Source organism: Vitis vinifera, chromosome 6 (genome assembly GCF_030704535.1).
Source record: "Vitis vinifera cultivar Pinot Noir 40024 chromosome 6, ASM3070453v1".
Lineage (NCBI taxonomy): Eukaryota > Viridiplantae > Streptophyta > Magnoliopsida > Vitales > Vitaceae > Vitis > Vitis vinifera.
The window spans coordinates 3,648,456-3,662,937 of record NC_081810.1 but is presented as its reverse complement, the minus strand read 5'-3'; the positions used below and the strand labels follow the sequence as shown (position 1 = coordinate 3,662,937).

Here is a 14,482-nt window from a genome sequence, read left to right as displayed (position 1 = left end):
CATGAGTATGGATTAATTAAAAATCGAAATACTATATCTTATAATAAAAATCATTATTTTTAAAATTTAAACTATACATTACATAAATAGAAAAATAATTACAAAACAGTTATGAAACAAATTTCAAACTTTGTATAGAAAGATTGAAGGGGAGGTCAAGAGCAAGCAAGTCGCAAACTTCTCTCTAATGCAAAAAAAGGGGCCTTTTTAGATCAAGGGGAATTTAAAGATGGGTGACCGAAAGTCGAACATTGACACATTTTGGGCGTTAGATTAGATGCCACAACCTCAATGGTACCTCAAGCACTCTCCGCTAAAGCCTATGTTTGATGTTCATATACCTCTCACAGAATAATCAGCAATGGAAAAGGAGAAAGCAAATTTTTATTATATCCTCATGCAGAATTTCTAGTGAAGCGAGAGAAAGGCAAAACTTGAGAGAGAGTAGGGGGGGGGGGTGTGTGGTGGGTGGCGGGAGGGGGTGGAAATTTGTATCCCTTCCCAGTCAGATGTCTATTTTCATCTAATACAAGTATTTCCTCCCTATCATGACACATAACTTAGTGGTGTTAGTCCACAGCAATCATCACAATTCATCCTTCAAATCACTGGGGCTGCTACTCTCATCGCTCTCTTTGGCATCAGAACCCTCTGGTTTTGAAGCTGAAGCTGGTTTCTGGAGTTTGAAAGGAATTGATGCATGTGTCTTCAGGAATTTGTACAATGCTACCACTGTTCGATCAGTGTCAACGGTTATCTGCCAAAACCCAGGATCCCCATTAGCTAGGGGAAAAAAGCCAACATATAGATCTAGGAAAGCAGAATATTCAAGGGAAAACCCCAGATTGCATATTTTGAAGCATGACTTACTGGATCAGAACTCTTGTTTCCTGCTGGGAAGAATAGAAGTGTGGGGAACCCATCAGACTGTCAAAGAAAAACAGAGTTTCACTATAAGTTTATATTTGCATTATGCTTTATAACAATATGGACATGATGCATTGGATTAAAAAGGGTTTCTTTCATGAAATACAGTTTTTCTGGGCTACATGGTCACTCCAAAGGGCAATTGGAATAATAGGTCAGCATGAACTGATGATAAGTAAGACAAATAGAAATAAGAACCAAAAATATGACCTCAGTTAAAAATCTAGGTATCGAACATTTTCAGACAGCCAGAAGATTTGACTTTGGAAGTACCTTTGCCCTGTGGTGTTCATTTGTGGTTCCATCCATTTTGGCTATAACAAGAGACTCAATGCCATGTAGATGTTTGGCAAGCTTGTTATATGTTGGCTCAAGAGCTTGGCAATGACCACACCATGGTGCATAGATCTGTATTCCAAGCACATATCAGAATTATTCCCATAAAAGTACAGAAATTGAGATGGAGAATTATAGATGGAAGCACACACTTATTACTAGGAATGAAATGATACCTCAAGAAGAACATCCTTTGATTCATCCAAAACAATTTCATCGAAGTTATCCCCGACCACTATTTTCACATCCTCATCATTCTGTGTCAATCAAAATATAGAAGGATAATGGATTAGAACATGAAATGACAATTTAATAACAGTACAACAAAATTAGGTAACTCACAGACTCAGGAATTGGATCTGATTTAAAGAAGGGTTTGACTTTGTCTTCCAGGAAATCCTCCCCAAAAGCCTGAGAGATCATCATTGAGATGTTTATTCACACTTGTTAGTACCACTCTCCTACCAAGTTCATACAAATAAACAAAAAGAGGTATATATGCCAACCCCATTACTTTATCCAATGACCATAAATTACTAAAAATAAAATACAAACCAACAAAAGAAGTTGGGAAAAAAGGAGAATGAAGCCTCAACCTTAACTTTGTCGAGTGTCACTTCTCCATCTAATATGAATTTCCTTGCATCATCATTTCCAGTGTATGCAAGAACCTGGAAAGCAATGAATGTAATTTAAAAGGTTATTTTCTACACATGTCAAACAATAATTGTTCAGAATAGCAACACAAATGCATGAAAGGAACAGTCTTGGAGAAGGTAGGAGAAAGTACTTTGGGAGCATCCCCAGTGACCCCAAAATAATCTGAAACAGGCCTTCCAATTTCTTCATTGTCCATTTCTACGTATACAAAGATAATCTGCAATTGATCAGAACAAAAATCAGTAGTCAACGGATTCATGGGTTAAGTTTCTTGAAGCTACAATGCATCTTGAAATCTCCAGCAAGGGGAAAAATCTATTCAAATATCCTGTAAACATCGGCAATGATTGATGAGCACAGGATGCAAGTTATTGATACTCCAGATCAACAGTAAGTTGGCCGACATCAGCGCAATATTGATACCATCCAATCAACAAGATAAATGGCTGGATCATCTCAGTTCCAATATTCCTAATACTGATATTTCACAGCCCAGTGAATTTTCAGTTCCCTCAATCTCTTAAATTCATCAATTCCACTAAGACACCACTCTTCTTTCGAACTCACCTGGGATGACTAAAGACGCTAAAATTATCAGAGAACTTACAGAAAGAGAAGCTACTGGTTGTTTATTTATTTTTTGAAATACTCTTAACAAATTTCCTCCCATTTTTGATATTTTAAATCTATATATTAAAAAAAAAAAACATAGATATATGAAGGAGAAGAATGAGTAGAATCAGCCCTCAGTGTAAGAATGACAAAAACAATTAGGTATGGTGATTCTTTGGAGGATCCTATCAGTAATAGTAATGAAGGTGCTAAAGACAAATTGATAGAATGACAAGAGAGAGTTCAGTCTTGGAAGAGAAAAAGAGGAATTAAATTAGAAATTATTGAAAATAACAAATAATTATTTTTCTTATTATGAATTTATAGTTTTCTTATTATTCTATTCTTATGTGATATAATCTTATTTTCTATTTATTATTACTACTATTATATATAATAATAGGCATAAATCTCATTCCCCATTTATGTTTTCACCTTGCCTTATTTGGGTGAAATGCCTTGAGACCACCTTTAGCCTTTTAAAGCATTGCAACCAAGAGTTTGAAACTTCATTTCTTACTTACTTTTTGAGTGAATAATCCATTTCTAACAATGAATATATGTCTTAAGAGTTCTCAAAATTACTTTCAAGATCTAATTCAGTCAAAGTATGTGCCTACTGTAAAGCATAAAAATCATTATCTAGCAAGAAGGTTTTTCATGGATTTGAAACAACTTCATCTTTAGAACCAAAGCATATGAACTCTTCCTTTTTCTTTTTCTGATGGGCAAAAACTTCATATTATTAACAGTGCATAATCAAACTCTTTTATTGTAACTGATCTTACATTACCTTCCCCTTAAAAGATTTTGCTGCTTCTTGAAATGCTGGGACAACCTTTTCTGAATCATTTGCAGTAGCAAACAGCAACAGCTGAGACAAAAAATTTGAATGTGTCAACACCATCAGCATAAAGCCTTAAAGACTGCAATTCAAACAAAACTTTAATTCTAGAGCCATGGATATTATAAAATCCATGATTATGTCGTTTTACCTGTTTCTTAATTGGACTTTCAAAAATCAAGGGTGCACTGTCCCTTGTAAAAGTGGTCACCAAGGGAAGCTTGTTAGCAAATACGAACTCAGCTATTGCAGACTTGGTGAAGTTACCATCTGCAAAAGTGAAAAATGAATAGATAAGCACTATCCCTGGACATTTTGAATTAGAAAAACATTGCCAAGTTATTGCAATGAAAAAACTAACTGAAATGGCTCAATTTCTCAGCCTCCTTCTTTAGCAGGACCAATGCAGGGCGTTTAACTTTAGGGTCAATATGAAAAAGCTTTGCTACATCAGGGTTCACAGTTTGGTAGAAGTTGACATCATCTTCAAGTTTTGAACCAGCAGAAAGCTCCTCACTCTCAGGACCCTGTAATCATTGAGCAGGCCAAGTTGAGTAGCAAAATCATGAATTTGAATGTTTAAGAAATAAGTCAAGAGTCGCAGATACCATGAATAACTTGAGATCACAAACTATAACTAAAAATTATGAACGCTTGTTGAAAGAAGTGAGAGACTAAGGGGATTTTGAACCTATTAATGTAAGAAATACACTTAAGCAATGTTTGGCTCAAATATTTATCTCATTAATTTTAACTTATATTTATTTTCATTAATTTTAAGCAATAAAATTATTTATAAAACATCCATATTTAAAGTATCGTAGATATATAAGATAACCATAAAAAGATTTATTATAAAAATTGAGTCATGGATTGTGGAATCCAGGGTTCAAAATCTCAGACTCGGCCAAGTCATATCCGCCTTAGCCATGGCCGGTACTAGACCGATACTCGAATCAAAAGCGGTGGGGAAAAAAAATAAGGAAATTTCGAAGCCAATTTTCATTTTCATCCTTCAAACCCAAGTTTTTGCATCCTCGTAGGGTATATTTTTCACCGAAGTAATGCCTTCAAACTTCAGACCGATACCATGACTTTGAAACATGGTGGAATCATAATTCTATAATATACTCTCATGGGCAAATGAGGTAAAAAGAATTTAAGATTAAGAATAAATTAATTATTTTGATTTAATATTTAGAATTAATTTTTAAGTTGTAATATTAAGTTATTTTACCAAATATGTTTGATTTACTTAATGACTTAAATTAAGTTATTAAGCCATTAAATTGAATTTGCCAAACACTCTCTTAGTTATTAGCTTTCATAAAAGTAAAATTGTTCATCAACAAAAGATAAAGAGAGTAAGAAAATACCACCAAAGAGTCAAGAAAGCCCAAAACAACTTTATTTTCTGAAGTCAATATGCGCTCGCCATCTTCAATTGTGGTTATGTTGTAAACACCAGGTCCTATCTTCTTCTTGATCCAAGTTATTATGGCATCTCTAAAGAAGAAACAGAGAAATTATTAGCCTTCCATATATGTATAACTTCAAAATAAACAAAGAACTAAATAATCCTTCTTAACATGTATTCCATGGACCAACTAATAAGTACCTTTTCATACTCTTTGGGATATGTTTCACTTTTAATGGTAAAAAAGAAGCTCTTGAAGAAAGAGAAATAAAAAGGTAGAAAAGGGGAGAGCATGGAGGGTTTGGCTTTGTTCTAGTAACTCACCCTTATTGTACTTCCTATTCATAAATCAAGAAATAAGTTGTTTGTCAGCTTCCAACTAAAAAAGGAGCCAAAAAAAAAAGGTGAACAAAAGAAAAAAAATGAAAGGAACAAAAGAAAGAAACTGAAACAAGAGGGAGATTAGAGATTTGCTATTTGGGTTCAAGGAAAATCTTTAGAATGATCTTTTCAAAAAAGAGGTCTATAAAAATCAAAGCATTCTTCATCATTTCCCCTAAATATTTCCCAAACAAAAATGTTATTATGGATAAGAAGAAATTCCAAGTCTGACACTTGATTTAGGGTTTTCTAGAGTCCTTCAAGATTGTTAACATCCTCCAACGACAAGCTAATAAAATTAACCAAAAAAATGTATTAAATTCCAAACTATCCTGAGTGATTGTACTAACCCAATGAAGTGAATGGAAAAAATGAGTCATAAGCATAGCTGTTGAGTCACTAAATTTCCATTCCATATTAGGAAAGAGTAAACACTGGAAACCACATTTTAAAAACCTCAAATTATTATTGATCTAGCAGCTCAGTAGTTTAACTACACCACTTCATTTATTCAAAAAGACAGAAAATAGCTTCCCTTGGGATGCCATCTTTTAGGGAATAGGTTTGATTTATAAGCTTCCTCGATTTTCATGTTCAGTAGTCCAATTTCAATGATGAGAAAACTCTTCCATCATTGAAGGCATTAACCCAGAGAACTGGGCGGGGGGAATTCAATTCCAGAAAAGGAAAAAACGAAACCAAACCAAATAGTCCTATTAGTCTCAATTGTGAAAAAGTTTGAATTTCCTAATTAATGAAAATTCTAATATTAATAATCTCAATTTCTTTTCAGTCTTCTTTTCTTAGCAATCAAACTGATCCAATTCGGTTCAATACATTCATTTTGAAGAAATCACCTTAACTAACCAAAAGTTGTGGTAGTCTCGAATTCCTCAAAAGCATAGTCTTTTAAGGTCCAAATGAGAAATAACTGAGATTCAAAAGTCTAATTCATTTGTCTTTAACCACATTTTCTCAGAAACCAAACAGACTTGATTCCATTTGATCCCATCAATTGAGAAGAGAAAGATAGAGAATTCTTACTTAGTCCTCTGGCCAGGATACGGCTTGTGAACGCCATCAATGAAGAAGTACACAGTAGGAAACCCCTGAATATCGTACTCGTGAGCCAGCTCACTCTCCTCCGTTGCATCCACCTTCGCCAGCACCACCTTCTCCCCCTTCAACTCCGTCGCTGCAGCCGCGTACTCCGGGGCCAGAGCCTGGCAGTGGCCGCACCACGGCGCGTAAAACTCAACCATCACATACTGATTATTCTCAATAACGTCACTGAAATTCTTCTCCTTCAAAACGACAACGTCCTTCTCGTCGATCTCCGACTGCGAATACTTGCCGTAATCGGAGTCGGGCTCATCGAAGTCGGAGTGGTTGTCGAAATCGTCGTCGAGGGCGTCGTCATCGAATTCGTCCAGATCTGAAGTGTGACCCGACTTGGAATGGTGAGGTTCGACGACGTCGTCTTGTTCGAGGAAGGAAAGGTCTTCGTCGAGATCATCGTCATTCTTGTCGGTTGACAAGGACGGAGAGAATTGAGAAAAGAGAAGGAGAGAGGAGAGGAAGAGGAGGAGAACGAGTCGACCTGACATTGTGATGGCAACAAGTTTGAGTCCAGTGAGATCTGAATGAGTAGGGCTTTTAGAGGAGGAGAAGAGGAACTTAAACGACGTCGTTTCTAGATCTGGTTTTTTTAGGTCTAAGTCCACTCGCTGCTGTCGCAGTGCCGTGCATGCCGCTGACCTCACATGAATCTATTCACTTTCCTTTTTTTTTTTTTTTGAACCTTTTCTCATTATTTTCAATGATGAATAACAGCTATACAATAGTAACAATATACAACCCCTTTAACCAAATACAACTTCACTTCCCAGGAAGGTTTCTTTTGATTTATTTACTGATTAAGAAATTTATCTTATGATTAAGGTGATGTTCAATAATTACAATCAATTAATTTAATAAAAGAATTATTACAATAATGCAATGAGCCAATGAGCCAATGAGGCGGGGGGCTCATTTAAAGAGCTCACTCCCTAGTGTTACAACACCAATTTCCTCACCCAACTGGGCCTGCAGATGACCAATTTCCCTGTGTTGAATCCTTTCTAGCTCTTCAACCACCTTCTTCATTGTAGGTCTTCTCACACTAATGTCTACACATGCCAGAGCCAACTCCATCATCTCTTTCACTGCATCCATTGTGTGATCTCCTAATGTCTTATCCACGAAATTGTTGAGATCATTGATGCATCTAGCCTTCAAAAATTTAAGGGGAACAAAACTGCTTACAAACACGTAAGGGGATTTAAGAGAGACTAACCATTAATTAAAGGCAATAGAATCTACATACATGCAGTACTAGATTTTGTTGCGAGTTTGGCTCATCCCTGCCATGTGCTTCACGTCCGCTGATCAACTCCAGTAAGAAGACCCCATAACTGTACACATCACTTGTCTCTGAAAAATCCTTTGATGATCTCAACCTTAAGAAGAAGGTTGACATCAGATATCAGCAGAAAAGTTCTTTATTCATACATGGAAATTTTTTTTAACATTTTTCATATTCATAATCTGGAAATGTGCCATAGATAAAGCAACTGTCATTGGAAGAACAGATGTGAATAACTCAATGAAGTGCTCGGGTGCAGGTTGTCTTTGCTATTTATCAAGCTTGACCAAAAGGTGGTCATATTATAAGAGGGCAGGCGGATAAAGACTAGTATGATTGATGGTTATATCATAGACTTCAACCATATGTTTGATTGACACTGTGAATGGTAGTAGGAAATGTAGATCCTGGAATCAAGCAATGGGTGTTTGTTAAAAATAACTGCAGATTTCCTATGTTTCATTACAGAAGATGTTCTCAGGATCCTGACATTGTGTTCTTCATCCAACACAACTGCTGGACTTTCCCATTGCCCATATCTAATATTTGTCAAAAAGGGAGCTCATACGTATTCAGGCCTTACAAGATTTTTCCATCTACTTATTTCCTGTCATGCGTAGCAAACATCTATTCAGAAAAGATCATTAGAGTAACCATTTAACTTTCCAATAGAATGACCCAGACGAAGGCACTAAAGGATAATCTCTTCAGTGTATCAAGCGACCAAGCTAATTAGGTTCAAAGAGAGAGCACATACTCTGGGTCAAGAAAGCAGTCGATCGCAGAAGAGGATCCAGCTCGAGCACCCTCAGCCAGCAATCTAGAAAGCCCAAAATCAGAAACCTTAGCAGTAAAGTTTTCATCCACAAGTACATTGCTTGTTCTGAAGTGCATGTGTAGGAAAGAAGGCACCAAACTGTGAAGATGCTCAAGCCCTGAGCCAAAATACAACATAAAAATCATATCCGCCTCATGTACTGGGGTAAGAGCACAAAAGAATGCAAAACAGCACATATACCTTTGGCTGCACCAAGTGCAATTGATAACCTTTGCCATATTTCTAGCCTTCCCATCGGTAAACCTTCACTATCTGAAGCAAAACTGTGAGTTTATATGGATAGACATGGTGATATTTATTCACATTAGTGTACATGGGCAGTCACATAAATTATACATACATACATACATATATATAAATATATATATAGAGAGAGAGAGATTACCATACAGGTGATTCCCAACATTCCCATTCTGGAGATAGTCATTTACAAGTAGCTGTTGATGGTTTTCTTCACAATAACCAATTAGCTTCACAAGATGCTTGTGCTGGACACGAGCTATGCGTTTTACCTAATTTGCATTGAGACTAATCAGCATACTCATGAGTTCTGCCATGAAACAAAGATTTTTTGAAACTATAAGAAACTCAATATCTAGAAGGGAGGAAATTCTAGCAGAACTCTGCTTAAATGGCCACATTAAATTCACTAAAATCTTGAACATCACTATAGTAACACTAGCATTTGTAATATGGTGCGAGTGCTCCCATGGGAAAATTTAAACAATAAATAAATTGATGGATCAAACTTGAAAACAAGAAAGAAAACCTTTCCTCTTCAGAATTTCAATTTACCTCATGAGCAAAAAATTGAGTTGGGGTATGCAAGCGTCTTTTGATAGCCACAATAGATCCATCTAGAAGCAATCCTTTATAAACTAAACCAAATCCACCTTCACCTATAATATTATTTTGACTGAAATTGCAAGTAGCATGCTCCAGCTCCATGATTGTTAATTGTCTTAAATGCGTTGTACCATATGGAGAGAGAGCACTGGCCTGTAGAGAAGTGTTCCTTCCATCCCACTCAACTAAACGAAAAGAAACATAATGCTATTTAATCAAACATATTTAGTAGCCAAAACATAACCATTAGTTTGACATAGGAGCATCCTGCACCTTACAGCTAAGCCACAAAACAGAGCAATGGGTTTTAAAGCACCAAATCTGGACATGTGGACAATTATATTAGAGCATAGAATGTCATTAGTATGGCCAACTTTAGAAATTCTGGATGCCTAAAAGACCAATACCAAATGATCTTTAACTATAAATAAAAGATTCTAATTGCATTTTTCAAAAGATTTTACATGGCCAGAAAGAAAAAATGATTGGGTAAAGTGAGATTGTTCAAAAATATATGAACATCCTCATCTTTTACCACTATAGATCTCTGGTGAGGATGAATTTATTATTTAGTGGTCTCATGTACGAGGAATAATGTGCTCATTGAATATGTAAGTCCAAGGATGTAAATTCAAGAATTCCACATACCATAGTTGTAGTCAGATGCCTGTCCAAACTAATTTAACTCTCAACTTTCAGAGGGCTATTTTCTACTTGGGTTGCTCAGAACTTCCAGCAATCATTAGAATTTTTAACTATCTAAAATATTGGTAACCGAATCATCTCTGTCCATGCACACAGGTTCTCTGTACTGAGGGATTATTTGGGTAATGGTAAAATTAAAATAGAGCCAGCAGACTGAGAACCATATGGAGAAATTATGCCAAGGTAGGAACCTTCAACTTTGTTAGCATCTTTCTCAAAAAGGCAGAAAAGAGAAAAAGGAAAAAAAAACATTAAACAAAGGAATTTTGTGAAACTTGTTCAACTTGTCCTCTTAAATTTACGTCTTATAACATGATTCTGCAATCTGGATCATGCCTGATTTCCAAATTTTCCAGTTTTTAGACAGTCTTCAAGGTAAAACATAAAATTTTATTGTAAGTCATGCTCCTCTGGCTTACTAATTGGAGAGTGTCAAAACAGTCACAAGCTTGACTCACCAGGAGGAGATGGTACAGAAGATGCTGTCTCAGATGTTCGCCTTATAAATCTTTTAACACGCATCAAGCAGATGTAGACAAGTACTACAATTATCACCACAAGCAGGGCTGCACCAATACCCCCAACAATGGCAGCTAGTCTCTGCTTGCTTGGTTTATTAACATTAGTTGGTGGCAAAGTCGTAAGTGTAGGAACACCACTATCCCCATCAACTGCTGCTGTTATCCTCAAATTTCTTGTTTTATGCAGCTTTGCTTGTGATTGAATTGATTTGTGTGAGAGATACAACTTTGGAGCAAAAGGTGATAAGTTGATTGATCTAATCTGTGGAGACGGAGGATGGGCTTTTGGGAACCTGCAGTATGAAGTAACTTGCAGATGTTAAGAAGGTTTAAGTTGAAGATTAAAGGGAGGTGAAAAGAAGAAACAATCCATTATCATCGTTATATAATACTTAACCAAGTTCTCCAGTGTTCAAATCGGAGAACCTTATATCCTATCATATTTACTTCATAAAAGGCTCTATAGCAAGGATCCAAACAGAACTACCACATCCAAAATGGACACATTATAGCAATGTCCAGAAACCTGAAATACTACAGTACATACACAGGTCTATATGTCCAACACTGACACTAAGTCTCCACCAAGGCAAATAAGGCAAACAGTGAGTGTACTTGTTATCAGAATTTGAGTTAGCCGGGTCAAGTACCCACCCACCTATCCACATAGAGAGGGAGAGAGAGAGAGAGAGAGAGAGAGAGAGAGAGAGAGAGAGAGAGAGAGCTTACAAAGAAACAACACCTTGGTCTTTCAGCTTATGATAATCGACAAATACCCATTGTCTCAGGCAAGGGTATCTCCCGGCCCTACCACTGAATTGCCGAGGACTACCAACTGTGCTCTTGCAAGTAAGTAAAGCTTCAGCTACAGGAACAGAATAAGTGAGAAATCAGTATCCCTTATACATAAGTGAGAAGTGGTCAACTATTGCTTTAAAAGAAAAAAGGGACATTTTCAGTGGGAACTCATTTGATTCCACCACTCTTTCAACCCACTGATCAAACTCATCAGGCCCAAGTTTGTGGCTTTGTAAGGAGCCTCACAGGTAGCAGACAAAAACAATTCAAATGACAATGTCAGCCAACTGAATCAAAGAGAAATGGAGCAAGAGCTTTGAGGATACAAATATGCAAACCAAAGCTTTAAAAGGATACAAATCATTTCCTTCAATGCTGCCAATTGTACAAACAATGCTTTCTAAGATTAAATTGAGCATAGAAACAAGAGGAATTTTTTGCAATGGTTGGTATCACCTCAATAAAGATGCAAAAATTACTAAAAAAAACGGATGAAATGAAAGCATACCATACAGTTTGTGGCTCAGCCTATTGGGTTCTAGAAGTTGAATCAGTATAAGCAGCGGCAGCTGTTGCCACCAGTACAAGCGCATTGTCGGCAAGCATCACTCATTTGAAGCCCCCGACAACCAATTAATTTCCAACATTTTCAGCCTAAAGAGATGGCATTAAACTCGGACCCAATCTCTATCTGCACTTACATAACCCCTGAATAGTTTGAACAGACAAAAAGAACAAAGTCATCAAGAACAGGATTCTTTTACCAATTAAATCAGGCAAACACAAATTTATTTCTAAAGGCTTATGCAAACTAGAAAATGTTTTGTGGATGACCACAGTTTTAACAATCATGCAACAAGAACCAAATGATTTCTCTGTGTCTCTTTTCAATCAGTTATTTAAGTCACTCAAACTTGTAAATATTTCAAAATCTAATTGTAACATAATTCTGGGTTCTCTCGGACAGACTTCCAGCTTAGCAAGGAAATAAGAACAAAAAAAAATGAATCAGACATGGAAAAAGCTGAGCATAACAACTTTTATTTTTACTGAAATGGACAGAAATAACCCTGGTATTATTCAATGGTTTTAACCCCACAAATTTCATGAAAACCAAATCCCAAATCCCAAAAGATTCCCAAGAGGATCTCAAAAGGCTAAACCTGCAATGACAGCTATCAAAGCTATCTGAGAAAGAAACAAACAAAAAAGAAGGGGAAAAACCTTGCCAGAACATCCACAGGAATGACCGGAAAACCCTAATGATTTCTGGGTTCTTAGAATTGTTGAAAATTCAGAACCCCAACTAGAAGAACAAAAAAATCCCACCCAAAAAAAAGGAAATATTCTTGCTATATGATCTCTTTACAATGAGTCAATCACAACCAAAAATTTTCTTTTTCCTCGCACATTGAAAATCACACTCAAGGAAAACTTGTAAATCCTCTAGAAAAACAGAGGGTGTTGACCATATTCCAAAGAAGTCTGAGACCCGGTCTTCAAAAATCATTTCCAGGCAACTCTCAAAAGATTTCAGGGTTCTCTTACTAACGTCGCATTAACAACAATGTAACTGGAAAAAATAAAATCTTATGACCCCTGAATGGGAAGAAAAAATATAAGCCCACGAACCTTCTGATTTTCCAGCAAAACTAAAGAACTTCAAACCCAAGAAAATGATTTTCCATGGGAGAGCAAGAGGTAACTAAAAATAAGGCATTTGATTACAATGACTTATCATGTATTGTGGAACCATTCTCCAGAAAACAGAAAAGAAATTTTCTAAGAAAGAGTCACCATTGACATAAGAAATAGACAAAGACAACAGCAAAACCCTACCCCAACAGCACACAGACAAAAGCATAGAGAGAGAGGTGCGTAGCCATTAAAGCCTGCCCATGCCTGCAAATCACGACGCCGAAGAGAACCATCAAAGGAAGAGAAATAAGAACAACAAAACTGCTTTTTTCAACATACCAGAAGGCCTTCTTTTTGTGGGTTGGCATTGACGAAACAAAGACTCCCCAATAAACGCAGCAAAGACAAGCACATATTTAATGTGCTCATATCTTACATGTAGGACCAGATGTTTCCAATGAGGCAAAACAACAGTTGTTCCCTGTTACACCACTTTATTTTCTTGCTTCTTCACTTGCCATTCCATCTGGGGCAATGGATTGCCACTTCATTTTCTTGCTTCTTCACTACTCATTCCATCTGGGACAATGGATTGGGGTCCAAACTGACTTTTCTGCCCCTGCATCAACTATTCTCAATCTGAAAATTTTTGGGTTAAAGCATGGGTAGAGGAGGAAATGTGGTGGTGTAAAGAGGTTGGTTGCCCAACCAACGACTTAAGGTGGGCAATCAATGTACTATAAGATGGGAAATGTTATTTTTTCTAAATCACTTCTTGGAATACATGAACATTCCAGGTACTGCAAAAGAAATTACACACAATATCAAAATTATGGATTTGATGATATTTTTTTTTTCTTTCTTTTCTTTTAGCCTTTGAAAATTGAAACAAACAAACACCCGTCGGGTTCAGCTAGGATCAAGGCAGGTCTAGCTGTTGCCCCTCCATGGAATCCATTAGGACAAAAGAATATGAATCTCTGAAATGCCTGAAAGCCAATCAACCAGAATCACTGAAGCACCGGCCTCATATCAGAGTTATTCTCCTTCAATCAATTAACAAGTATATTTGTGCATCCCTGGGTCTCTTTCAATTATTATGTGTCATCTGAAAAACCTCGCTCACTCTTAAATACCAGAGTTGCAATGAATGAGGCATGGAAGCAATCAAAACTAGAAAAGTTGGTACGATTCCATGCATTAACCAATCCCCTCCTATAACTCCTGAAACAAAAACTCACAAGTATTTAAATGGGCTTTGCCTCATTCTTGTGAAACTGGGAGAGAGTTTTCGTTTCATCTCAACTTCATATAAGGCTGAGCTCTGAACTCTTGGGGTATGGGAACACACACTGACATTCATAAGAAACTACCATCATAATAGTCAAAAGAAAAAGGAAAAAAAATGGAGAAGGCAAACAGAGGGGACATAGCAAGCAGAGGGGGACATAGAAAGATGGAGGTAGACTAAAGAGGAGGGAGGGGTAAAAATGATAGGGGGCTAAAGTGTGAAAGTAGGGTGAGCACAGAGGAAACGTCAAAATCAAGAGAGGGG

At 36.7% G+C, this 14,482-nt stretch overlaps 2 protein-coding genes across 6 annotated transcripts; both read right to left on the bottom strand.

Moving 5' to 3' along the window:
* Window positions 1-362: 362 nt before the first annotated feature.
* On the bottom strand, window positions 363-6,947 carry LOC100246809 (protein disulfide isomerase-like 1-4). 2 transcript variants are annotated; one of them, XM_002285100.5, is made up of 12 exons: window positions 6,222-6,947; window positions 4,756-4,885; window positions 3,741-3,906; window positions 3,531-3,649; window positions 3,329-3,409; window positions 2,054-2,140; window positions 1,860-1,934; window positions 1,606-1,674; window positions 1,440-1,520; window positions 1,201-1,335; window positions 871-927; window positions 363-757 (listed from the first exon to the last, which is right to left on the bottom strand). In XM_002285100.5, exons 1-12 carry the CDS (start codon window positions 6,782-6,784, stop codon window positions 587-589), a joined length of 1,734 nt encoding a protein of 577 aa, XP_002285136.1. In that variant the 5' UTR covers window positions 6,785-6,947; the 3' UTR covers window positions 363-586. The 2 variants fall into 2 exon arrangements, with proteins under 2 accessions (XP_002285136.1, XP_010651158.1); XM_010652856.3 differs by having other exon boundaries at window positions 4,759-4,885; window positions 6,222-6,878.
* Window positions 6,948-7,043: 96 nt separating this feature from the next.
* Window positions 7,044-13,739, bottom strand: LOC100241691 (probable serine/threonine-protein kinase PBL28). Of its 4 annotated transcripts, XM_010652857.3 has the most exons (11): window positions 13,267-13,739; window positions 13,129-13,191; window positions 11,798-11,997; window positions 11,221-11,356; window positions 10,429-10,784; window positions 9,215-9,450; window positions 8,805-8,931; window positions 8,600-8,671; window positions 8,339-8,516; window positions 7,543-7,675; window positions 7,044-7,448 (listed from the first exon to the last, which is right to left on the bottom strand). In XM_010652857.3, exons 3-11 carry the CDS (start codon window positions 11,880-11,882, stop codon window positions 7,206-7,208), a joined length of 1,566 nt encoding a protein of 521 aa, XP_010651159.1. In that variant the 5' UTR covers window positions 11,883-11,997; window positions 13,129-13,191; window positions 13,267-13,739; the 3' UTR covers window positions 7,044-7,205. The 4 variants fall into 4 exon arrangements, with proteins under 4 accessions (XP_010651159.1, XP_019076233.1, XP_010651160.1 ...); XM_019220688.2 differs by having other exon boundaries at window positions 13,129-13,739; XM_010652858.3 differs by lacking the exon at window positions 13,129-13,191.
* Window positions 13,740-14,482: the final 743 nt, after the last annotated feature.

Coding starts and splice junctions, on each gene's coding strand:
- LOC100246809 (XM_002285100.5), bottom strand. CDS start 6,784: ATGTCAGGTCGACTCGTTCTCCTCCTCTTCCTCTCCTCTCTCCTTCTC. Junction 3,907..4,755: donor GCTTTCTTGACTCTTTGGTG/GTATTTTCTTAC, acceptor CAATGATTACAG/GGTCCTGAGAGTGAGGAGCT. Junction 1,521..1,605: donor CAGATCCAATTCCTGAGTCT/GTGAGTTACCTA, acceptor TGATTGACACAG/AATGATGAGGATGTGAAAAT.
- LOC100241691 (XM_019220688.2), bottom strand. CDS start 11,882: ATGCGCTTGTACTGGTGGCAACAGCTGCCGCTGCTTATACTGATTCAA. Junction 11,357..11,797: donor GCTGAGCCACAAACTGTATG/GTATGCTTTCAT, acceptor CTGTTCCTGTAG/CTGAAGCTTTACTTACTTGC. Junction 9,451..10,428: donor TTCTGTACCATCTCCTCCTG/GTGAGTCAAGCT, acceptor CTTTTCGTTTAG/TTGAGTGGGATGGAAGGAAC.